Source organism: Syngnathoides biaculeatus, chromosome 6 (assembly GCF_019802595.1).
Source record: "Syngnathoides biaculeatus isolate LvHL_M chromosome 6, ASM1980259v1, whole genome shotgun sequence".
Lineage (NCBI taxonomy): Eukaryota > Metazoa > Chordata > Actinopteri > Syngnathiformes > Syngnathidae > Syngnathoides > Syngnathoides biaculeatus.
The window spans coordinates 4448390-4473707 of NC_084645.1; the positions used below are offsets into that span (position 1 = coordinate 4448390).

The 25318-nt window shown below is 44.8% G+C and overlaps 1 protein-coding gene across 7 annotated transcripts in view; it reads right to left on the minus strand.

Moving 5' to 3' along the window:
• Window positions 1–25318, minus strand: part of LOC133502021 (anoctamin-1-like) — a 199870-nt gene that overhangs the window by 36046 nt on the left and 138506 nt on the right. For 3 of the 7 annotated variants that reach the window (XM_061822296.1, XM_061822294.1, XM_061822293.1), the window contains 2 exons: window positions 24429–24534; window positions 9804–10333 (listed from right to left, as the gene is read on the minus strand). The exons of 1 other annotated variant lie outside the window; for it this stretch is intronic. In XM_061822296.1, the coding sequence (XP_061678280.1) occupies window positions 10103–10333; window positions 24429–24534 (337 nt within the window). In that variant the 3' untranslated portion in view covers window positions 9804–10102. Of the gene's footprint in view, window positions 1–9803; window positions 10334–24428; window positions 24535–25318 lie in introns of those variants that run through there. 3 more of the 7 variants (XM_061822300.1, XM_061822297.1, XM_061822298.1) reach the window with 3 other exon arrangements.

Here is a 25318-nt window from a genome sequence, read left to right on the forward strand (position 1 = left end):
ATGTAATCTCATGTTGACTTCTGTATCGATTAACCTGTGTGATTCTTAATAAAAGGCTTAGGTAGAGTATGACGCAACAGGGATCAGGCCAACTCACTGTGACTTCATCTCTCCTGGCCAGAATCTTACCTTTGGTGTTACTGTCTATTGTCTAAAAACCTCCTACTTGTTGTGGCGAGGGTCACTACTCAACTCAGGGTATGATTCTCCCATGACAGATTGTGAGTGTGAATGGTTATTTATTTCTATCTGCCCTCTGATTGGTTGGCAAGCAGTTCAGGTTGTACCCCTGGGATGGGCTCCAGAACTCTCTCGATTCTTTTGAGGATAAGCAGCTAATAAATGGGTGGATGGCTTTGAAATAAATAATTCTGACTGAAATTGACTTTCTTATATAATCACCCAACAAATACTTTCTTTTAATGTTGCACATGCTTCACAACAATGTAGAAATCATTAATAACAGTAGAAACAGCTATAAAATCATCAAGGTTTTTGGGCATAAAGTGAGAACCTATTCAAATTGTTTGGATCGCTGCTCGCATAACAGGTATTGATTTGCAACTGTCCAACTCCTCCCATCTACAACCTTGAACATGTACAGTAAATATACAAACTGGAATTTCATTTACCTTGGCACATTGAATAATTATATAAAATATAAATTAAAAACAGATTAGAATGGTTTCCAAATAATTTTCAACTTACTATATCATCAGTTAAATATTTTTTTAAACTGATGGACATTTTTTATTTTTTTGGGCGGCGTAATATTCTTCTTTTTCTTTTGGCTTGTACTGTTAGGGGTTGCCACAGCATGTCATCTTTCTCCATCTAAGCCCATCTCATGGCTCCTCTTCTCTAACACCCACTGTCCTCATATCCTCCCTCACAACATCCATCAACCTTTTCTTTGGTCTTCCTCTCTCTCTTTTGCCTGGCAGCTCCATCCTCAGCACCCTTCTACCAATATACTCCCTCTCTCGCCTCTGAACATTGACGATCCAAACCATTTAAGTCTGCTCTCTCTCACCTTGTCTCCATAACATCCAACTTTGGCTGTCCCTCTAATGAGCTCATTTCTAATCCTATCCACTCCCATCACTCCGAGCGAGAACCTCAACATCTTCATTTCTGCTCCCTCTAGTTCTGGTTCCTGTTGTTTTTCAGAGCCACCGTCTCTAATCTGTACATCCTGGCCAGGCTCACCACTGTTTTATAAACTTTGCCCTTCATCCTAGCGGAGACTCACATAAAACACCAGACACCTTCTATCAACTGTTCCACCTCGCTTGGACCTGTCATGATCCTGCCGTGCCTGATTATCCCCCGTGTATATATATGACCCCGATGCCGACTTGTCCTCCGCCAGATCGTTGAGCTTCATGCCCCGTTCGAGTACTCCCGTATCCCTGATCGTCAACCCGTGTCTACTGACCTCCACCTGTTCTACGACAAACCCCATAAGGCTGACTCCTTTGATGCTCTTGCCTGCCTTGATCGATCTCCCGTGTACCGACTCCTGCCTGCCCGTTGACCTGGTCCCTAAGCCCGACGTCCCAACTACCGCTGCTGCACCTGACTGCCTGCCCGATCCCTTGGATTAATAAACGTTTACCCCGAATTACCTCTGCGTCTCCAGTGTCCTCCTGCATTTGGGTCCGACCTCCGTTCCGATGGGTCGTGACTGAACGATCTGGCCAAAACAGGACCCAGTAGGAAAGACCCGGCGTCGCCGGGACCGCCACAAGGTAGACCGTCTGCCGGAGGACCAAGCCTGTCCGATCCGGGTAGGCTCCATGACGTCTTCCGCTTCTGTGTCATATGCTTCGCCGGCGAGCTACGAATACGTCCCGACCACGACCCGCCCGCATATTCTTCTGGACTCTGACTTTTCGGACTATGAGGAGGACCTTGATTTGTATGACCAGTTGCCTGAGTACGACTCCGATTATTTCGATTACGAATCTCTTCGCCCGATCTTCAATCCCGACCAGTTTGTTTCACCTCCCTGCGTTTCCAGCACCCGAGCGTCTTCGCCCGGTAGATCAGAGTACACCAACCCGTTTGTGGGAACCCGCTTGGCCATCTACCCGGGACCTTCGCGTGGCAGCCAGAGGAGACGCCCCGGCCGGGTGCTCCCTTGTGCCTCCCGCTGCGCGGCAACTAAGACACCGTCCTTCCACTCCTCGCCGGCAACGGTGAAACCGGCAGACCCGCAGCTGGTGGCGAAGCTTCCAGCCCAGAGGGAGGAGGAGCCGCCAAATCACGAGGTGTTCTGCCGCAAAATGCGGGCGGAGATAGAGCGGCAGAGCGCCGAATTGGCGGCTCTCACGGCCCAGGTTTCAGCAAGGATTGAAGAACCAGCCAAGCTATGCTGACGTCGCGACTACTACTGACTCGCTGCTGACGAAGATTCACGCTGCAGTGGGAACGGATCCGTCACCTCTCCAAGCGCACGTTGCAGTGGGAACAGGTTCGCCGCCTCGATACGCCAACGTTGCAGTTTCGACGGACTCGTTACTGAATTTTGCTCACTCGGCAGTGGCAACTGATCCGCGACCAAGCCAGGCGCACGTTGCAGTGGGAACGGGTCCGCCACCTCGACACGCCCACATTGCGTTTCCAACGGACTCGTTTCTGACTCATGCTCACGCGGCAAATGGGACTGACCCGCTCCCAAGACACACCCACATGTCAGTTTCGACTGACTCTCTGCTTACTCTCGTTCACGTCGCCGTGGAAACGGATCTGCCACCGCGCCACGCCCACGTTGCTGTATCAACGAAAGCACTGCAAGCTCACGTGGCAGTGGAGACCGACCCGATGTCGCCTCACGTTGTTGTCCAGGAGGTGGCGACGTCTCCGCAGCCGCTTCTCGTCCGTACCCAGGAGTACCAGTCGCGACCGGCTTATGGCCGCTCCTGCTTCGTTGGCGACCGGTCCGCGGTCGCCCCCCGTTCCTGTGGCAACAGGCACGACCATACGTTCCCGTCCAGGAGGTGCCGATGGTGGCGCTGCCGCCGCCTTCTCACGTTGCTGTCCAAGAGGAGGTGGCGATGGTTGCGCTGGCGCCGCCTTCTCTCGTTCCTGTCCAGGAGGAGGTGGCGATGGCGCCGCTTTCTCACGTTCCCGTCCAGGAGTAGGTGGCGAGGACGCCGCTGCCTTCTCACTTTCCCATCCAGGAGGTGGCGATGGTGCCGCCGCCTCCTAATGTTGCTGTCCAGGAGGAGGAGCCGATGGTGGCGCTGCCGCCGCCTTTTCACATTGCTGTCCAGGAGGAGGTGGCACTGACGCCGCCTTCTCACGTTGCTGTCCAGGAGGAGGTGGCACTGACGCCGCCTTCTCACGTTGCTGTCCAGGAGGAGGTGGCACTGACGCTGCCTTCTCATGTTGCCGTCCAGGAGGAGGTGGCGATGGCGATGCCGCCGCCTTCTCATGTTCCTGTCCAGGAGGACCACCGGCGACCAGTCTGCGGCCGCCTTCTCACATCCCTGTCTCGACGGCGACAGGAGCTGGGGAGTTCTGTTGAGCAACCCCGGAGCTGGAGAGACTTCAGGATGGCTGTGATGATGACGGTGGCGGTCATGGCTCTGGTCCTTCTCTCCATCATCCTCTTCGCTCCTGATGGCTCCGAGCCGCTTCATGACCGGGCCTCGTTGGTGACCAATCCACGGCTGCCTCCTGACCAAGTCTCGGTGGCAACCAACCCCTGGTCGTCTTGCAACCACGCCGTGGGAGGTTCTCGTCCGGAGCTGTTGCCTGCCTCGGTCTTGTTCCTGCTTCTCCGTTTGGTTCCTCACCGAGGTTGTCCACCTGAATTGTCCAGTGGGGATCCTGGTGCTTGGCGTCCGGGTCGTCCTCCTGACCTGTCCACCTGGATGCCTCGCGTTTGGTGGCCTGGATGGCCACCGGACTGGGGTCGTGACAAGACCCGTTTCTTCACTTCCTTACCACACTCAACATTGCTCTATATTGTTCAACTCAAGTATTTGAAGTCGTCCACCCTCACTATCTCTTCTCCCTGGAGCTTCACTCTTCCTCCTCCGCCCCTCTCGTCCACGCAGATATATTCTGTTTTACTTTGGCTAATCTTCCTTCCTCTCCTTTCCAGTGTGTACCTCAATCTTTCAAATTGTTCCTCCACCTGCTCCCTGCTTTCACTGCAGATCACAATATCATCTGCGAATATCATGGTCCAAGGGGAATCCAGTCTAACCTCGTCTGCCAGCCTATCCATTATTACTGCAAACAGGAAGGGGCTCAGCCTGGTCCCTGATGCAGTCCCACCTTCACCTTAAGTTCTTCTGACACACCTATGGCACATCTCACCATAGTTCTGCTGCCCTCATACATGTCCTATACTATTGCAACATATTTCTCGCCACACCAGACTTGCGCATGCAGTCCCGCAGTTCCCCTCTTGGTACTCTGTCATAGGCTTTCTCTAGGTTTACAAAAACACAATGTAGCTGCTTCTGACGTTCTCTGTACTTTTTCACAAGCATCCTCAAGGCAAATAATGCATCTGTGGTACTCTTTCTAGGCATGAAACCATACTGTTGCTCGCAGATACTTACTTCTGTCCTGAGTCTAGCCTCCACTACTCTTTCCCATAACTTCATCGTGTGGCTCATCATCTTCATTCCTCTGTAGTTCGCCGTATTTCTTAAAAATGGGGAATCGCACACTGGGCATGACCAGCCAATCAATAGACACACATCTGCGCCTCATGAACGTTAATGACACTCAGTACATATAGGACCCGGGGGACGACTAGTCCATCCGTCAGATCGTTGCCTTTGATGCCTCATTCCCGCAGTCCTGTTTGCCTGACATCTACCTTCCGTGTACCGACCCACGCCTGTCCCTTGACCACCCTCGTAAGCCTGCTGTTACTATTACCTGTGTTTGTTTGGACTGTCTGCCGATCCCCGACCTTGGACCGAATAAAGATTTCCTCTGTACTGCCTGCTTGTCTCTGGAGTCGTGCATTTGGGTCCACCCTCGAGCCCCGTTCGCGACATACACTTTCCCTCCATTCATCTGGCATCTTCTCTCCTGCTAGTATTCTATTGAATAAGTTGGTCAAAAACTCCACAGCCAGCTCTCCAAATTGCTTCCATACCTCCACTGGTATGTCATCAGGACCAACTCTCTTTCCATTTTTCATTCTGTTCAGTGCCTTTCTAACTTCTCCCTTACTGATCAACGCCACTTCCCGGTCATTCACGCTTGTCTCTTCTACTCAACCTTCTCTCCAATTTTCTTCATTCATTAGCTTCTTAAAGTACTATTTCCATCTACTTAACGCACTACTCGCATCAGTCAACATATTCCGATCACAATCCTTAATTAACCTTTACTTGCTGCATATTCTTCACATCTCTATCCCTTTCTCTGGCCAACTTGTAGAGATCCTTTTCTCTTTCTTTCGTATCTAACCTGGTGTACATACATGCTTCTTGTTTGGCCTTCGTCACCTCTACTTTTTCCCTACGACACATCTCAATGTATTCCTTTCACCTCTCCTCAGTCCTCTCCGTGTCCCACTTCTTCGAAAATCTCTTTCCTTAGAAGAATTCCTGTATTGTGTTTTTTTTTTTTTTTTAAGAACAAAGGCGAACTGTGGAAACTACATAGGAATAAAGATGATGAGCCACACAATGAAGTTATGGGAAAGAGTAGTGGAGGTTAGACTCAGGACAGAAGTAAGTATCTGCGAGCAACAGCATGGCTTCATGCCTAGAAAGAGTACCACAGATGCACTATTTGCCTTGAGGATGCTTGTGGAAAAGTACAATGAAGGTCAGAAGGAGCTACATTGACCTAGAAAAAGCCTATGACAGAGTACCAAGAGAGGAACTATGGTACTGCATGTGCAAGTCTAGTGTCGTGGAGAAATATATTAGAATAGTACAGGACATGTATGAGGGTAGCAGAACAGTGGTGGGATGTGTCATTGGTGTGTCAGAAGAATTTAAGGGAGAGGTGGGACTGCATCAGAGTTCCGTGCTGAGCCACTTCCTGTTTGCGGTAGTAATGGATAGGCTGACAGACGAGGTTAGACTGGATTCCCCTTGGACCATGATGTTTGCAGATTATATTGTGATCTGCAGTGAAAACAGGGATCAGGCGGAGGAACAATTAGAAAGATGGAGACATGCACTGGAAAGGAGAGGAAAGAAGATTAGCTGAAGTAAATCAGAATATATGTGCGTGAATGTGAAAGGTGGAGGGGGAAGAGTGAGGCTACAGGGAGAAGAGATAGCGAGGGTGGAAGACTTCAAATATTTAGGGTCAACAATCCAGAGCAACGGTGAGTGTGGTAAGGAAGTGAAGAAACAGGTCCAAGCAGGTTGGAACAGCTGGCGGAAGGTGTCTGGTGTGTTATGTGTCAGAAGAGTCTCTGCTAGGATGAAGGGCAAAGTCTACAAAACAGTGGTGAGGCCGGCCATGATGTACGGATTAGAGATGATGGCACTGAAGAAACAACAGGAAGCAGAACTGGAGGTAGCAGAAACGAAGATGTTGAGGTTCTCGCTTGGTGTGAACATGTTGGATAGGATTAGAAATTAGCTCATTAGAGGGACAGCCAAAGTTGGATGTTTTGGAGACAAGGTGAGAGAGAGCAGACTTCGATGGTTTGGACATGTTCAGAGGCGAGAGAGTGAGTATATTGGTGGTAGGGTGCTGAGGATGGAGCTGCCATGCAAAAGGGCGAGAGGAAGACCAAAGAGAAGGTTTATGGATGTGGTGAGGGAAGACATGAGGGCAGTTGGGGTTAGAGAGGAAGATGCAGGAGATAGGCGAAGATGGCAAAAGATGACACGCTGTGGCCGAAAGGAAAAGAAGAAGAAGAAGAGTACTACTGAAAAGTGGTGTCGTGTGATTAGTATTAGTACATGTTGGTATAACCTGTGTTGTTATTGTTGGTCCTAGCACAAGCAATTAAAGCCTATATTGTGTCTATCAAACCTATTAAAGATTGATGGTTTGGACATGTTCAGAGGCGAGAGAGTGAGTATGCCGGTAGAAGGGTGCTGAGGACAGAGCTGCCAAGCAGAAGAGTGAGAGGAAGACAAAAGAAAAGGTGGATCGATGTCGTGAGGGAGGACATGAGGACAGTGGGTGTTAGCGAGGAGGATACACAAGATAGGTTTAGATGGAAAAAGATGACACGCTGTGGGGACGCCTAACGGGACAAGCCGAAAGAAAAAGAAGAATGAAAGTGTAACTGTTAAACCTGACATTTACTGTAAATTCATTTTTCCCCCTCATAAATGTACACCAGCATCCCGTATTGACAGAACAAACATACTTACTTGTTGACTTATTTACAGATTTATTTAAAAAAATTGAGGCGGCACGGCGGTGCAGCTGGTGAAGCATTGGCCTCACAGTTCTGAGGTCCCAGATTCAAACCCACCTATGTGGAGTTTGCCTGTTCTCCCTGTGCCTGCATGGGTTTTCTCCAGGCACTCCGGTTTCCTCTCACATTCCAAAAACATGCAACATTAATTGACACTCTAAATTGACCCTAGGTGTGATTGTGAGTGCGGCTATTTGTCTCCATGTGCCCTGCATTTGGCTGGCAACCAGTTCAGGGTGTACCCCGCCTCCTGCCCGTTGACAGCTGGGATAGGCTCCAGCACTCCCCGTGACCCTTGTGAGGATAAGCCGCAAAGAAAATGGATGGATAGGTGGATTAAAAATAGAAAAACTGAAATATCACACAACCATAAGTATTCAGTCCCTTTTTTTCACATTTAGTGAAAGCACCATTTTGTGCTAATACAGCCATGAGTCTTTCTGGAAATGATGCACCAAGTTTTGCACACCTGAATTTGGGGATCCTCTGCCATTCCCCCTTGAAGATCCTCTCGAGTTCCGTGAATATTGGATGGTGAACATTGGTGGATAGCCATTTTCATGTCTCTCCAAAGATATTCAATTGGGTTTACGTCAGGGCTCCTGCCGGACCATTCAAGAAGAGTCACAGATTTGTTCTGAAGTCACTCCATTATTTTAGGTGTGTGCTTTGGGTCATTGTATTGTTCGAAGGTGAACATCTGGCCCAGTCTGAGGTCCTGAAAACTCTGAAGGAGGCTTTCATCCATGATGTCAATGTATATCATCTTTCATTCGATTGAAAACAGGTTTATGGATGTTGTGAGGGAGGACATGAAGACAGTGGGTGTTCGAGAGGAGGATGCACGAGACAGGCTTAAATGGAAAAAGATGACATGCTGTGGCGACCCCTAACGGGACAAGCCGAAAGAAAAAGAACAAGAAGTGAGTCCATTTACTAACTGCTATTGTAGCGCTCCTCTGCAGAAGGAGCAAAGTGAAGAGTGAATTGAATTCACAACGATGTCGATGCGAGGAGTGTTTTGATGTCGAACAATAAAGCAAGTTCTGTTCCTGTGTCCGACACTCCGCCTCCGACTCCTTTTCTCCAGTGCTACACATTCATTGGAGACTCTAAATTGTCCTTCGGTGTGACTGTGAGTGTTATCTGTCTCCATGTGTCCTGTGTGTCATGCTCCGGGCTTCCTGCCCAGGCTGGGCTTGGCCAGCCAATTAGTCAGAGCACACCTGCGCCGTGTTTCAGTTGATGACGCCCAGTATATATAGGACTTGGGGGACGACTTGTCCTCCGCTAGATCGTCATCCTTGTTGCCTCGTTCCCACACTCCTGTTTGCCTGACTTCTGCTCTCCGTGCACCGACCCACGCCTGTCCACTGACCACCCTCGTAAGCCTGCCGTACTATTACTTGTGATTGTTTGGACTGTCTGCCTGATCCTTGGACCAAATAAAAGTTTCCTCTGCACTGTCTGCTTGTCGCTGGAGTCGTGCATTCCACCCTCGTGCCCCGTTCGTGACACTGTGATTGTCTGGCAACCAGTTCAGGGTGTACCTCGCCTCCGCCTGATGGCTACAGCATTCCAGCAACCCTTGTGAGGACAAGCGGCTCAGAAAATGGATGGATGATTTTGAGATTTTCCTCCCACATCCCAAAAGTATGCATTTCTTGGAAACTCTAAATTGCCCCTCTGTGTGATATTGTGACCGTTGCCTGTCTCCATGTGCCCTGCGATTGGCTGGCAATCAGTTCAGGGCGCACCCTGTCTCCTGCTTGATGACAGCTGGGATTGTTCTGCATCAGAATTCATCAGATCTGTATAGTTATGATTGTCAAAATTAAAGTTCTAAAGAATTTGACCCAAGGGTTCCAGGCTGAATAAGGAGGGGGTCTCAGAACTGAATTATGAGGGGGTTAGTATGAGAAAAGATGTCTTATTTGCACGGATGTTTCCAAACCACAAATGTATCTGCAATTTACACTTTTTTTTAAAAATCCACAAATATATCCACACAGTTCTGAGGACTGTAAAAGGCAGTTCAAATATGTGCTTGGGTGTGCACAATTTGCATCTTCTCCCTGTGCCTCCGTGGATTTTCTGTGGGTACAGTGGTTTCTTTCCACAATCAAAAGCATGCATGGTAAATTCATTGAAATCTGTAATTTGCCTGATGTTTTGAGAATGTGTGAATGGTTGTTTATATGTGCCCTAAGATTGGTTGCGACCAGTTCAGGGTGTACAACGCCTCTCACCCGAAGATAGCCGGCATAGGCTCCAGCACACCTATGACCCTCGTGAGGATAAGTAGGATGGAAAGTGAATGAATGAAGATCAGATGGAAGATTTTTGTTCATTCTCAAACAAGTTTCTTTTTCGGCCGTAGTCAAACTTTTTCCTCCTTCTGATGTCGAAATCATATTCACAGACAGATACTGGTTGAAGAGTTTATTATTAGAGTGCTATGCAGTACATACATACATGCATGAATGTAGCTAAAAGAAAAATATCATGCTGAAATGAATTTCTTGTACATATCAAAATAACACATTGAGAATATCTGCAGACTTTTAATTCATTCATTCATTTTTCACTAATCGCCTTTTACATCAACCCACCTCATACTATAATTGGAATGTTTTTAAAAAAAGTTAAGCTGAAGCATCAACTACAATTAAATAAAATATATATTCATCCACATTTATGCTTGCCAACTAAGAACCCATACTGGCTGTGCTAATATGTGTAAACTTGAGAGTCTGGATGCAGCCGTACTGTTGTGTTATTGTTCCTGATGCACTTATTTACTGCAGAGGCACTGTTCTCAAGGTAAATGCTCTTCACATTCTCTTCTTTCATGAAAAGATCGACCAATAAAATTTTCTCCTTGTGGATTTGTAGGCTGATGTCTTTTGGTATGTCTGGGATGAGCCAGTCCACCAGGTCATTCATCAACATGACAACATTCTGAAACAAAGCGAAGATCACTTGTTTTTGTTGTCTGTCATAGTAGGGATATTTCATTAAGTCTTTTAATACTGCGTAGGAATGTAAAAAAAAAAAAAAGTAAAAGGAACGGTGTCACAAAATATTTACAGTAGTTCAAATCCATCCATCCATCCATTTTCTGAGCCGCTTTTCCTCACAAGGGTCGTGGGAGTGCAGGATCCTATCCCAGCTATCTTCTGGCAGGAGGTGGGGTACACCCTGAACTGTTTGCCACCCAATCGCAGGGCACATAGAAACAAACAACCAGCCCCACTCACAATCACACCTACAGGCAATTTAGAATCTCCAGTTAAAATATGTTTTTGGGATGTGAGAGGAAACTGGAGTACCTGGAGAATACCCACACAGACACAAAGAGAACATGCAGACTCCACAAAGGCAGGTCCGAGATTTGAACCCCAGTCCTCAGAAATGTGAAGCAGATGCTCTAGCCATTTGTTCACCGTGCTCCCCTATTTCATATCTGAACTGCAAATAGAGTGGAACCTCGGAATTTGAATATATTTCATTCATGTGAAGTGTTCAAAATCCGAGCTGTTCAACTTCTGAAACATATTTTCCCATAGGAAATAATGTAAATCAGTGTAATCCCTTCCAACCTCCAAATAGTACATTTCCATTTTCATTCCCATTTATGTAAAAACATGTACACCCTGCATTTAAACAATAAAAAAACGATTCAACTTAAAGCAACTTAAATCTGTATCATTTACCATTTTGGTGGCGGTGCGATGACATCGGAGGGACTCAAGAGAGAATTGGGAAGTGTCAAAAGTCAGTGATTTGAATGCTTAATTCTCTGGTAGCTTCTCTGTGGCCTTTGCGTTTTATTGCTTGTGACATTGTGGTCTGCAGTGAAAGCATGAACAATTGAAAAGATGGAGGGATGCACTGGAAAGGAGAGGAATAAAGATTAGCTGAACTAAAACAGAATATATGTGCGTGAATGAGAGGGAGTGAATGAATGAGAGCAAGTGTGGACGACTTCTAATACTTGGGGTCAACAATCCAGAGCAATGGTGAGTGTGTTAAGGATGTAAACGGGTCCAAACAGGTTGGAACAGCTGGAGGAAGGTGTCTGGTGTGTTATGTGACAGAAGAGTCTCTGCTTCGATGAAGGGCAAAGTTTATTAAACAGTGGCGAGGCCATGATGTATGGATTAGAGACCGCAGCACTGAAGAGACAACAGGAAGCAGAACTGGAGTTGGCAGAAATAAAGATGTTGAGGTTCTCGCTAAGAGGAGCAGGTTGGATAGGATTACAAATGAGCTCATTAGAGGGACAGCCAAAGTAGGATCTTTTGGAGACAAGGTTCGAGAGAGCAGACATCAATGTTTTGGACATGTCCAGAGGCGAGAGAGTGAGTATATTGGTAGAAGGGTGCTGAAGATGGAGCTCCCAGGCAATAGAGTGAGAGGAAGACCAAAGAGAAGGTTGATGGATGTTGTGAGTGAAGACATTAGGGCAGTTGGTGTTAGAGAGGAAGGTGCAGGAGATAGGCTGAGATGGGAAAAGATGACACGCTGTGCCGACCCCGACCGGGACAGGACGAACGGCCAAGAAGAAGAAGACGACCTGTGGGCAAGAAGATGCCCGAAGGATGGAGGAAAAGTGTGCTCGTTCCCATTTTTAAGAAGAACGGTAATTTGCAGAGCTGTCGGCACTATCGAGGAATAAAGTTGATGAGCCACACAATGAAGTTATGGGAAAGAGTAGTGGAGGCTAGACTCAGGAAGGAAGCAAGTATCTGTGAGCAACAGTACGATTTCATGCCTAGAAAGCGTACCACAGATGCATTATTTGCCTTGAGGATGCTCATGGTAAAGTACAGAGAAGGTCAGAAGGAGCTACATTGTGTCTTTGTGGATCTAGAGAAAGCCTATGACAGAGTACCAAGAGAGGAACTGTGGTTCTGCATGCGTAGGTCTGGTGTGGCAGAAAAATATGTTGGAATAGTCCAGGACATGTATGAGGGCAGCAGAACTGTGGTGAGGTGTGCTATAGGTGTGACAGAAGAATTTAAGGCGGAGGTGGGACTGCATCAGGTATCAGCTCTGAGCCCCTTCCGATTTGCTGTGATCATTGATAGGCTAACAGATTAAGTTAGACTGTAATCCCCTTGGACCATAATGTTTGCAAATAATACAGGGAGTCCTCGGTCTACGACTGAGAACTGTTCCTACAGTAGCGACTTAACTCAAATTTCGACTTAAGCCGGATTCCACCATAAAGTCAGAATTTATGTAAAATACTTTGTATAAAAAACATACATTGAAATAAACAAGATGTATTTAGGATTGCTGCTGAGAGGTGGATGGAGTAGAAGTAGGGGAGGCTGAGTTGAGCTATTGCGAAGGAACCTTGTCCACAACCCCTCCATGTCGACAAGTATCAAAGAATCTTGTTTTGTGATTATTCTATCCGACATAGGAATGAAACCCTTCACATGTACTAAAATACAGGCTTTGTCTTTAATAATTGTCACCACGGTCGACCAGCTGAAGCCTTGGTGGTGTTGGTGTCTCTCTTTCCTCCAATCGTTTTATGATCTTGAGCTTCGTTTCCATGGTAATGGATTTTCTTTTGGCTACAGAAGCATTTCTAAAAGACACAGCTTTCTTCTTTGGGGTGATTATGTCTAAAAAAGAGGGCAAAAAATGCAAAGATACTCCCGGCGCACAAACACGGACAAGCATTAGCCAGAGAAAAATACAGATGGTGACGAGCGTTGTAAAGTAGAAACGTCTTAGGTCGAGACCGTCTTAACCCGAGGACTCTCTGTATTGTGATATGCATTGAAAGCAGGGAGCAGGTGGAGGAACAATTACAACGACAGAAGAGTCCACCAGAAAGGAGAGAAATGAAGATTAGCCAAAGTAAAACAGAATTTATGTGCGTGAATGAGAGGGGTGGAGGGGAAAGAGTGAGGCTCCAGGGAGAAGATATAGTGAGGGTGGATGACTTCAAAAACTTAGGATCAACAATCCAGAGCAATGGTGAGTGTGGTAAAGAACTGAAGAACCGGGTTCAAGCGGAATGGAACAGTTGGTGGAAGGTGTCTGGTGCTTTATGTGACAGAAGAGTCTCTGCTAAGATGGGGAGCAAAATTCATAAAAAAGTGGAGATGAACCTTTCTCGAGGCTCTGTCAGTTGAATAAGTGGTTAAACGAAGTGTATTCTGCACTCTCCATGTGTTTCATTGACAATTTCTGTGTTTTTTGGGAGCGTAGACATCTTTACAAAGGAGATGGTTTCTGTCTAGACAGGAGTTAAATTATTGGCTGCCAAAATTTTTTACTCTGTATGTCATTCACCACCCCAAAAAGAAAATGTTCACAAAGATCAAGGACGAAAGGATGGAGTTGTTCCCAAACAATTGGAGGAACAAGAGACAAGGCAAGACAAGGTTCAGACAGACTCATTTGGGTCATCCAAACAATCAGAGGAGCCAATGACAAATGGAATATGCCAGCACTTTAAATATCCCTCACCATTTCCTGCCCCCATTGGAGCCATCTCCGCCTCAGAATTTCCCTGACTACTATGATGAAGACAACCAAACAATCTGAAGTAGATGTTGGCTCCCTCTCTCCGAGCCTGATTGCAATGTTAGGTCTGATGGATAGGATGAAGGCTGTTAATTTTGAGTCCAGCTCATACCACACCAAAATCCTACTTCCATCCCCCCTTGCCTGAAACAAACGTCTATTAAGATGCAAAAGGCCCATCCTCCCCTCCTGTAGACTCTGATCTGTAAATCTGACTGATATTTGCCAGGTCCTTTCCGGAATAACTCAGATTCCTATGACAACAACATGGAAAAGACATCCAAAGAACCTCCTGCCATACGAGACAGACTTGACTTCTCTCAACATATTATGAGTCCAACTCACACTCAAGGTCACATTTTAGACCTGGTCATCGCTTAGGATGTTGAAATTTCATCGACTGACATGAAGGAAGTGGCTATTTATGATCATTTTTTAGGTATTGTTTGAATGACACATTCTTCCAAATATTCAGACAAGCTCTATCTCTATTTAGAAAAGGTACATAAATGAGAGTGCTGCCACTCAGTTTATTGAGGCTGTGAATGCTGAGACAGTTGAACAGTTGATTACACCTTGAAAATCTCAAATACCATGAATGCTGTTGCTCCTGTTAAAACCAAGACCATCCTGAGGTGACCTAGAACACCGTGGAGGATCATAGTGTAGGAAAGCACAACATAAATGGAGAAAAACTAAACTCCAAATTGACTATGTTAGGCTAGATAGCAACACTTTTTTAAATCATCAGTCAGAACCTCAACAATATTTGCAGTCAATTTGCTGTGGTTAACAAGGTCAAAACACAGTTGAATCACATTGCTCCAAAACTCATCATAGCCGACAGATCCAAAGAGTTTGCATGTTACTTAGTGAAAAAAAATACAATCCATCAGGTCAAATGTCAGCACAAATTAATCAAAATGACAAAATGGTTCTACATCTGAGGCCACCGAGGAAAAAGTCAATTACTTTGTCAGAATTTGATACAGTTGACGAACAAAAACTGTAGAGAAAACTGTTAAGCACTTGAACCCATCAATAAGCTGTCTCGACTCAAACCATCTGACTTCTTCAAAACTTTTGTGAAGTCAGTGCAAGCTGATTTGCAGTAAATAATCAATTGTTCACTTCAGTCTTGCGAGTTTCCTGAAGCTCTTAAAGTAGCTGCTGTTAAACTTCTTCTAAAAAACAGAGCACTGGACCCTTCTGTGTGAGCAAGCTATAGACCCATCTTTAATCTCCCTTTCATAGCTAAGATTGTTGAAAATGATTTTTTTTTTTATCAACTCAGCAATTTCTTGAATTTATTTGGACTTTTTAACAAATTGCATTCATGTTTTTGAACAAATCACAGTAAAGAATCTGCTCTTATCAAAGTGCCAAATGATATAAGATTGAATACTGACTCATGAAAGTTATCAGTTTCCATCTTGTTGGATTTCAGTGCGGTTTTAGATATGATAGATCACAATATACTGCTGAACAGGTTGGAAACATGGTTGGGACTAAATGGAACGTTCCAAAAATGGTTTAGGGCCTACAGTAAAGAAAATCAGTATTTCAACACCCTGCTATATTGCAAGTTCTCCCACTTAGAAATCATGGAGGGTTCTGAAATTATCATCATAGGTGCATGTCCACTGTGAGAGAGATAATTTAAAAAGAAAAATCCAGAAATCACAATGTAAGATTTTTTAACGATTTATTTGTGTGATACCTGCATATAAGTATTTGAACACATATCTATCAGCTAGAATTCTGACCCTAAAAGACCTGTTAGTCCGCCTTTAAAAGTCTACCTCCACTCCATGTATTATCCTGAATCAGATGCACCTGTGTGAGGTCGTTAGTTGCATAAAGACACCTGTCCACCCCATACAATCAGTAAGACTCAAACTTGTAACATGGCCAAGACCAAAGAGCTGTCCAAAGACTCCAGAGACAAAATTGTACAACTCCACACAGCTGGAAAAGGGCTACGGAGAAATTATCAAGCAGCTTGGTGAAAAAAGGTCCACTGTTGGAGCAATCATTGGAAAATGGAAGAAGCTAAACATGACTGTCAATCTCAATCGGAGTGGAGGCCCATGCAAGATATCACCTCGTGGGGTCTCAATGATCCTTAGAAAGGTGAGGAATCAGCCCAGGACAACACGACAGGACTTGGTCAATGACCTGAAAAGAGCTGGGACCACCGTTTCCAAGGTGACTGTTGGTAATACACGAAGAAGTCATGGCTTGAAATCATCCATGGCACGGCTGGTTCCCCTGCTAAACCCAGCACATGTCAAGGTGCATCTTAAGTTTGCCAATGACCATTTGGATGATACAGAAGAGTCATGGGAGAAAGTTTTGTGGTCAGATGAGACTAAAATGGAACTTTTTGGTCATAATTCCACTAACTGTGTTTGGAGGAAGACGAATGATGAGTTCCATCCCAAGAACACCATCCCTATTGTGAAGCATGGGGGTGGTAGCATCATGCTTTCGGGGTGTTTTTCTCCACATGGGACAGGACGACTGCACTGTATTAAGGAGAGAATGACCACAGCCATATATTGTGAGATTTTGGAGAACAACCTCTTTCCCTCAGTCAGAGCATTGAAGATGGGTCGTGTCTGGGTCTTTCAACATGACAATGACCTGAAGCCCACATCCAGGAAAACCAAGGAGTGGCTCCGTAAGAAGCATATCAAGGTTCTGACGTGGCCTCGGAAGTCTCCAAACCTAAACCAAATTGACAATCTTTGGAGGGAGCTGAAACTGTGTTTCTCAGCGACAGCCCAGAAACCTTTCTGATGTAGAGAAGATCTCTGTGGGGGAGTGGGCCAAAATCTCTCCTGCACTGTGTGCAAACCTGGTGAACAACTACAGGAAACGTTTGACCTCTGTAATTGCAAACAAAGGTCAAATACCAAATATTAACATTGTTTTTCTCATGTCTTCAAATACTTATTTGCAGCTGTATCGCACAAATAAATCGTTAAAAAAAACATACATTGTGATTTCTGGATTTTTCTTTTCAGATTATCTCTCACAGTGGACATGCATCTACGATGATCATTTCAGACCCCTCCAAGATTTCTAAGTGGGAGAACTTCCAATATAGCAGGGTGTTCAAATACTTATTTTCGTCGTTGTACCTGTAGGAAAGGAGCTACTTTTAACCATTAGAAGTGCTCAATCTCAACAAATGGCAAAGACCGATGTAGTCCCTCAAGGGTTAGTTCTTTGACCCCTTCTGTTCAGCCTGTCCAGTATATGCTACGATTGGGTCAAATTCTTCAAAACATTTTTAACTATCATAGCTATACAGATGATACAAAGTTATATTTAGCAGTGTCTCCAAATGACTATATTTCAATTGAAGTGTTGTGCCACTGTCAAAAGCAGATTAATAACTGGATGAGCCAAAATTTTCTTCAACTAAACCACAACAAGATCAAGACAATTATTTATGGCAATCAAGGAAAGAGAATTGCTGTAGGTAAATACCTGGACTCTCTTTCGTTAAAAACCAAAGTTAAAGTCTGAAACCTTGTTATTTTTAACTTTTCAACAGTCATATCAAATCAATCAGAAAAACTGCTTTTCCGATCTAAAGAACATATGTAGAGTGAAGGCTTGTATGTGTCAAGCAAATAGGAAAATCTCATCCATGCTTTTATCACAAGTAGACTTGACTACTCTCATGGTCTTCTGACAGGACTCCCCCAAAAAAGGATTCAGCAACTGCAGCTAATTCAGAACGCTGCAGCTTGTGTTCTGACCAGAACAAAGGGGTCAGAGGATCTTCTTCTTCTTCTTTTCCTTTCGGCTTGTCCCGTTAGGGGTCGCCACAGCGTGTCATCTTTTGCCATCTTAGCCTATCTCCTGCATCTTCCTCTCGAACCCCAACTGCCCTCATGTCTTCCCTCACCACATCCATAAACCTTCTCTTTGGTCTTCCTCTCGCCCTTTTGCCTGGGAGCTCCATCCTCAGCATCCTTCTACCAATATACTCACTCTCTCGCCTCTGAACATGTCCAAACCATCGAAGTCTGCTCTCTCGAATCTTGTCTCCAAAACATCCAGCTTTGGCTGTCCCTCTAATGAGCTCATTTCTAATCCTATCCAACCTGGTCACTCCGAGCGAGAACCTCAACATCTTCATTTCTGCCACCTCCAGTTCAGCTTCCTGTTGTTTCTTCAGTGCCACCGTCTCTAATCCGTACATCATGGCCGGCCTCACCACTGTTTTGTAAACTTTGCCCTTCATCTTAGCAGACACTCTTCTGTCACATAACACACCAGACACCTTTCGCCAGCTGTTCCAACCTGCTTGGACCCGTTTCTTCACTTCCTGACCACACTCTCCATTGCTCTGTATTGTTGACCCCAAGTATTTGAAGTCGTCCACCCTCGCTATCTCTTCTCCCTGTAGCCTCACTCTTCCCCCTCCACTTTTCTCATTCACGCACATATATTCTGTTTTACTTCGGCTAATCTTCATTCCTCTCCTTTCCAGTGCATGTCTCCATCTTTCCAGTTGTTCCTCTGCGTGCTCCCTGCTTTCACTGCATATGACAATATCATCTGCGAACATCATGGTCCAAGGGGATTCCAGTCTAACCTCATCTGTCAGCCTATCCATTACCACTGCAAACAGGAAGGGGCTCAGAGCTGATCCCTGATGCAGTCCCACCTCCACCTTAAATTCCTCTGTCACACCTAAGGCACACCTCACCATTGTTCTGCTGCCATCATACATGTCCTGTACTATTTTAACATACTTCTCTGCCACACCAGACTTACGCATGCAGTACCACAGTTCCTCTCTTGGTACTCTGTCATAGGCTTTCTCTAGATCCACAAAGACACAATGTAGCTCCTTCTGACCTTCTCTGTACTTTTCCACGAGCATCCTCAAGGCAAATAATGCATCTGTGGTACTCTTTCTAGGCATGAAACCATACTGTTGCTCGCAGATACTTACTTCTGTCCTGAGTCTAGCCTCCACTACTCTTTCCCATAACTTCATTGTGTGGCTCATCAACTTTATTCCTCTATAGTTCCCACAGCTCTGAACATCCCCTTTGTTCTTAAAAATGGGAACTAGAACACTTTTCCTCCATTCTTCAGGCATCTTTTCGCCCGCTAGTATTCTGTTGAATAAGTTGGTCAAAAACTCCACAGCCATCTCTCGAAATTGCTTCCATACCTCCACCGGTATGTCATCAGGACCAACTGCCTTTCAATTTTTCATCATTTGTACTGCCTTTTGAACTTCATCATTGCTTGTCATTGCCACTTCCTGGTCCTTCACACTTGTTTCTTCTACTCTTCCTTCTCTCTCATTTTCTTCATTCATCAACTTCTCAAAGTATTCTTTCCTTTTATTTAGCACACTACTGGCACCAGTCAACAAATTTCCATCTCCATCCTAAATCACCCTTACTTGCTGCACATCCTTCCCATCTCTATCCCTCTGTCTGGCCAACCTGTAGAGATCCTCTTCTCCTTCTTTCGTGTCCAACCTGGTGTACATCTCTTCATATGCCTCTTGTTTAGCCTTTGCCACCACTACCTTTGCCCTACGTTGCATCTCCATGTACTCCTTTCGCCTCTCCTCAGTCCTCTCAGTGTCCCACTTCTTCTTCACAAATGTCTTTCCTTGTATGACTCCCTGTATTTTGGGGTTCCACCACCAAGTCTCCTTCTCCCCTTTCCTACCAGAAGACACACCAAGTACTCTTCTGCCTGTCTCTCTAATTACCTTGGCTGTTGTAGTCCAGTCTTCCGGGAGCTTCTGCTGTCCATCGAGAACCTGTCTTACCTCTTTCTGAAAGGCCGCACAACATTCTTCCTTTCTCAGCTTCCACCACATGGTTCTCTGCTCTACCTTTGTCTTCTTAATCTTCCTACCCACCACCAGAGTCATCCTACACACCACTATCCTATACTGTTGAGTTACACTCTCCCCTACCACTACTTTACAGTCAGTTATCTCCCTCAGATTACATCATCTGCACAAAATATAACCCACCTGCGTGCTTCTACCTCCACTCTTGTAGGTCACTATATGTTCCTCCCTCTTCTGGAAATAAGTGTTCACTACAGCCATCTCCATCCTTTTTGCAAAGTCCCCCACCATCTGTCCCTCAAAGTTCCTTTCCTGGATGCCATACTTACCCATCACTTATTCATCGCTCCTGTTTCCTTTACCAATATGTCCATTACGATCTGCACCAATCACAACTCTCTCGCTGTCTGGGATGCTCAGAACTACTTCATGTAGTTCCTTCCAGAATTTCTCTTTCAACTCTAGGTCACATCCTACCTGTGAGGCATAGCCGCTAACCACATTGTACATAACACCCTCAATTTCAAATTTTAGTCTCATCACTCGATCTGATACTCTTTTCACCTCCAAGACATTCTTAGCCAGCTCTTCCTTTAAAATAACCCCTACTCCATTTCTCTTCCCATCTACTCCGTGGTAGAATAATTTAAACCCTGCTCCCAAACTTCTAGCCTTACTACCTTTCCACCTGCTCTCTTGGATGCACAGAATATCAACCTTTCTCCTAATCATCATGGCAACCAACTCCTGTGCTTTTCCTGTCATAGTCCCAACATTCAAAGTCCCTACACTCAGTTGTAGGCTCTGTGCATTCCTCTTTTTCTTCTGACGCTGGATCCGGTTTCCTCCTCTCCTTTGTCTTCGACCCACAGTAGCTGAATTTCCACCGACGCCCTGTAGGTTAGCAGTGCCGGGGGCGGGCGTTGTTAACCCGGGCCACGACCGATCCGGTATGGGATTCTTTAGATGAACGCTCATATTTGTTTGGCACAGTTTTTACGCCGGATGCCCTTCCTGACGCAACCCTCTGCATTTATCCGGGATTGGGACCGGCCTACAGATTGCACTGGTTTGTGCCCCCATAGGGCTGCAAAGGGGTCAGAGGATATAACTCCAAATCCAACGTCTTTACACTGAAGCCAGTGTAAAGTTCCTGTAATTGGCTGGCAACCAGTTCAGGGTTTATCTAGCTTCCTGCCCAATGACAGCTGGGACAGGCTCCAGTACTCCCGCAACCCTTGTGAGGATAAGCGGTTCAGAAAATGGATGGATGGTGTTCTGCTGCCAGTCAATAAATTCCTAAATGCTCAATACATACAAGAAATGCTGATGGAATACAAACTCAGTAGAGCTCTGAGATCAACAAATAATGGAGTGCAGAGTCCAAGGCAAACATGGTGAAGCAGCATTTAGCTATTCTGCTACACATAAATGGAATAAGTTGCTCACAGATGTGACATCAGCTTCAAGTGTGAATATTTTTAAATCCAGGTTGACCAACTTTTTTTCTCATGCTTTTTAGATTATTTCCAATTTTAATATTTCTTGCACTGTATGCTGTTTTTAACTGGTTATTTTTCTTCTTCAATTCTATATTTTGTTTTCATTTTTGTAGTTTTTTTTCCCCGGCGGCACGGTGGATCAGCTGGTAGAGCGTTGGCCTCACAGTTCTGAGGTTTTGGGTTCAATCCCGGACCCACCTGTGTGGAGTTTGCATGTTCTCCCCGTGCCTACGTGGGTTTCCTCCAGGCACTCCGGTTTCCTCCCACATCCCAAAAACATGCAACATTAATTGAACACTCTAGATTGCCCCTAGGTGTGATTGTGAGTGCGGCTGTTTGTCTCCATGTGCCCTGCGATTGGCTGGCAACAAGTTTTGGGTGTACCCCGCCTGTTGATAGCTGGGAGAGGCTGCAGCCCTCCCCGTGACCCTCATGAGGATAAGCGCCAAAGAAAATGGATGGATGTTTTCTTTCCCGTTTTAAATGCTTTATCACTGTATTCAAATCCTTTTAATCATGTCAAGCACATTGAGTTACCTTGTGTATGAACTGCGCTATATAAACAAATTTGCTTGCTCTGCTTTATTCCACTCCAAGATTCCTTAATGGCATTCCACAATTCATTTACATTTCTTTGTTTTGCTTCAGAATAGCATTTTTGTCACCTCACAAGTTCTCGATTGGATTAAGGTCCAGGGCTTGTGCTGGCCACTCCTTGACATTAACTTCATTGGTTTGGAACCAAGACTTTGCATGTTTACTGCTGTGTTTTGTGTCATAGTCTTGTTGAAACACCCATTCCAAGGGCAGCATAATGCAACGTGACCTCTTAGCATAAGTATTTTATGCAAACCAATCCATGATCCCTGGTATGCGATAAATAGACCCAACACAAGGAGAAACATGCCCAATGATGCTTGCACCACTGTGCTTCACTGTGTACTGTGGCTCGAATTTAGAGTTTGGGGTCATTTCAAAAACTGTCTGCAGTCCCTGGACCCAAAAATAATTTTACTCTTATCAGTCTTCAAAATGTTCCTCCTTTTCTCTTTACGGCCAGCTGATGTGTTCTTTGGCAAATTGTAGCCTCTTCTGCACATGCCTTTTTTTTTTTTAACAGAGGGATTTTGCGGGGAATTATTGCAAATAGATTATCTTCACGCAAACATCTTCTAACAGGTAACTCCAGACTGTCTTTAAACATCCTGGAGCTGATAATTAGCTTTGTCTTTGCCATTCTGGTTATTCTGCGATCCATTTTGATGGTTATCTTTCGTTTTCTGCCATGTATATCTGCTTTTGCTCTCCATAAAAAGGCATTGGAGATCATTTTAGCTAAACAACGTATAATTTTTTTGGACCTCTTCATAAGGTTTCCTTTCCCCAGTCAAAGTTTTAATCAAAGTACGCCTGTTCTTCTGAATGATGTATTGAACAATCCATCTTCTACCCATTTTCCACCTAACATCTCCATCCATCCATTTTCTGAGCCTCTTATCCTCACAAACGTCATGGGGAGTGCTCGAGCCTATCCCAGGTGTCATCTGGCAGGAGGCGGGGTACACCCTAAACTGGTTGCCAGCCAATTCCAGTTGTATAGTTGTATAAAATGTAAATTAAAAACAGATTACAATGATTTCCAAAACATTTTCAACTTACTATATTTTCAGTTAAATATTCTATTAAATTTATGAATGTTTTTTTTTTTCAGGGGTGGGGGGATATTCTCTCATTTTGAATTTAATGCCTGAAACAAATTCCGCAAAAGCTCCAGCACTCCCGTGACCCTCGTGAGGTTAAGTGGCTCAGAAAATGATGGATGAACAAATGTAAAAAAAAAAAAAAAAAGTGTTCCATCATTGCCAGAATACGAGCAACTCTTATTGCGCCATCACTGTTACTGCAATGATCTGATGTCTCAAAAGTATTCTGTCAATTGACTATTGCATGTTGTGTGGCGCATCATGAAGTGCAAAATATGACAATGGATACCCCGAACCGTTCATCTGAAGTTGTACATCAAGCAAGAATGAGAAAGAATTTCACTCAGAAAGCTTTGGCAATTATCCTCAGTTCCGAGATGCTTATTAATTGTTAAAGGGAATGGTGATGTACATAGTGGCTGTCCCAGCTTTTTTTTGGGCTGTATTGTATGCATCAAATTTCTTGTCAGAATCTTGTCACAGATTCTGTTCATAACATTCATGGACAGAATTTGTAAGTCCAGTGGAGGTGTAGAGGGTGTTTGATTAACTGGCATCTCTACTTTTTGGTTCTGTTGGCTTCAAATCATATTCTCCAACTCGCACCAGACGGTTTGCAGCAGAGTGTGAAGCTGCTGTGATGAGAGTCAGTACCTCCCAATCTGAGAGTAAAGTCCTCCGTTGGAAAAGGGTGGAGTGCCCGCTCCATTTCGGTGATGACATACTGCCCCAAGTGGAGGACTTTCAGTATCTTGGGGTCTTGTTCACGAGTGAGGGAAGAATGGAACGGGAAATCATTCGGTGGATCAGTGCAGCCTCTGCAGTGATGCAGACTTTGTAATGGTCCGTTGTGTTAAAAGGGAGCTAACCCGAAAGGTGAAGCTCTCAATTTGCCAGTTGATCTACGTTCCTACCCTTACCTATGGTCACGAGCAGTGGGTCCTGAACAAAAGAACAAGATCCCGGATACAAACAGCCGAAATGAGTGTCCTCCGCAGGGCGTCCAGGCTCTCCCTTAAACACAGGGTGAGAAGCTCGGTCAACCGGGAGGAGCTCAGAATAGAGCCGCTGCTCCTCCACATTGAAAGGTGGCAGATGAGAGGGATGGGGCATTTGATTCAGATTTCTCCCCACACCTCCCTGGTGAGCGTGGGAGGAGACCCGAGGGACAACCCAGGACATGCTGGAGAGACTAAGTTTCTTGGCTGGCCTGGGAATGTCTTGGAATCTACCTGGAAGAGCTGGATGAAGTGGCTGGGGAGAGAGACATATGGGGGTTCCTTCTAAAGCTACTGCCCCTGCGACCGAATCACAGATAAGTGATAGGAAATGGAAGGATGGATGCGTCTTCATACAATATTAAATTGAATATATGATGACAATGATTTTTTTCCGTTTTGTCCAAACTGTTTGAAATTGTGGTTTTACAGTAAATATTCACACAAACACGTTACCTGAAAAATAATTACAAACGCCAGCCGAATAGCCAGTACTGCCCAGAATTCCTTTGAAATCTCATACGGTGTTGTTGACCAAGGTGGTTCTCTGTAGTCCTTGTATCTATAAAAAAATATATATATACATTTTCACATTTTGATAATTTTAATGCTTGATTCTTTATATTCCAGTGACCCATGTGAGAATAAGAAGCTCAAATAATGGATGAATGGATTATTTACATATTGATTTGCCATCTTTGTCATAACATCACCATTATATCCCATTTTTATCAAGACTATTTAAGTGGGAATGAAAGAACATTCAGCCGAGACATTTTCCCCTTGGACCTGACAGTCACACTGGCAAAGTCAAGCCAGTCACTGCTATGAAAACATGTCTTTGCTATCACAAAGAAGCTGCTATATGTGGTATCTCATGCTTATAACCAACAGGGATATGTACAGATAGACCCCTGTTGGTGGTCTTTGAAATCTTTATTCATCAGTATTCCCAAAATGTTAAAAAAAGTAGGTTTGGTGAATAATTAACCACAATTCTCCACAAAATTGTTGTACCACTGAATACATAGTTGAAAACTTGGCTTCTCAACCAACATTTCTTAACCACGCCCAAAAATGGCGAGGGTGGGGAAAGGTGCATGTCAGACAACACACTTACTTCATCCATCTTCTGAGTGTACGGTGGGTACAGAAAATATTCAGACTTGTTAAATTTTTGACTCTTTATAATACAGCCATTTGCTAAAAGCATTTTGTCAGGTTTACCAGTTAAACATTCATTAAAGCCCATGTGTCGTCCCTATAAACATTCTAAAATAGTTATTGTAATGAAATATACATATAACATTATTCACTTCAATGTCTGTACGAAAAAATAAATGTGA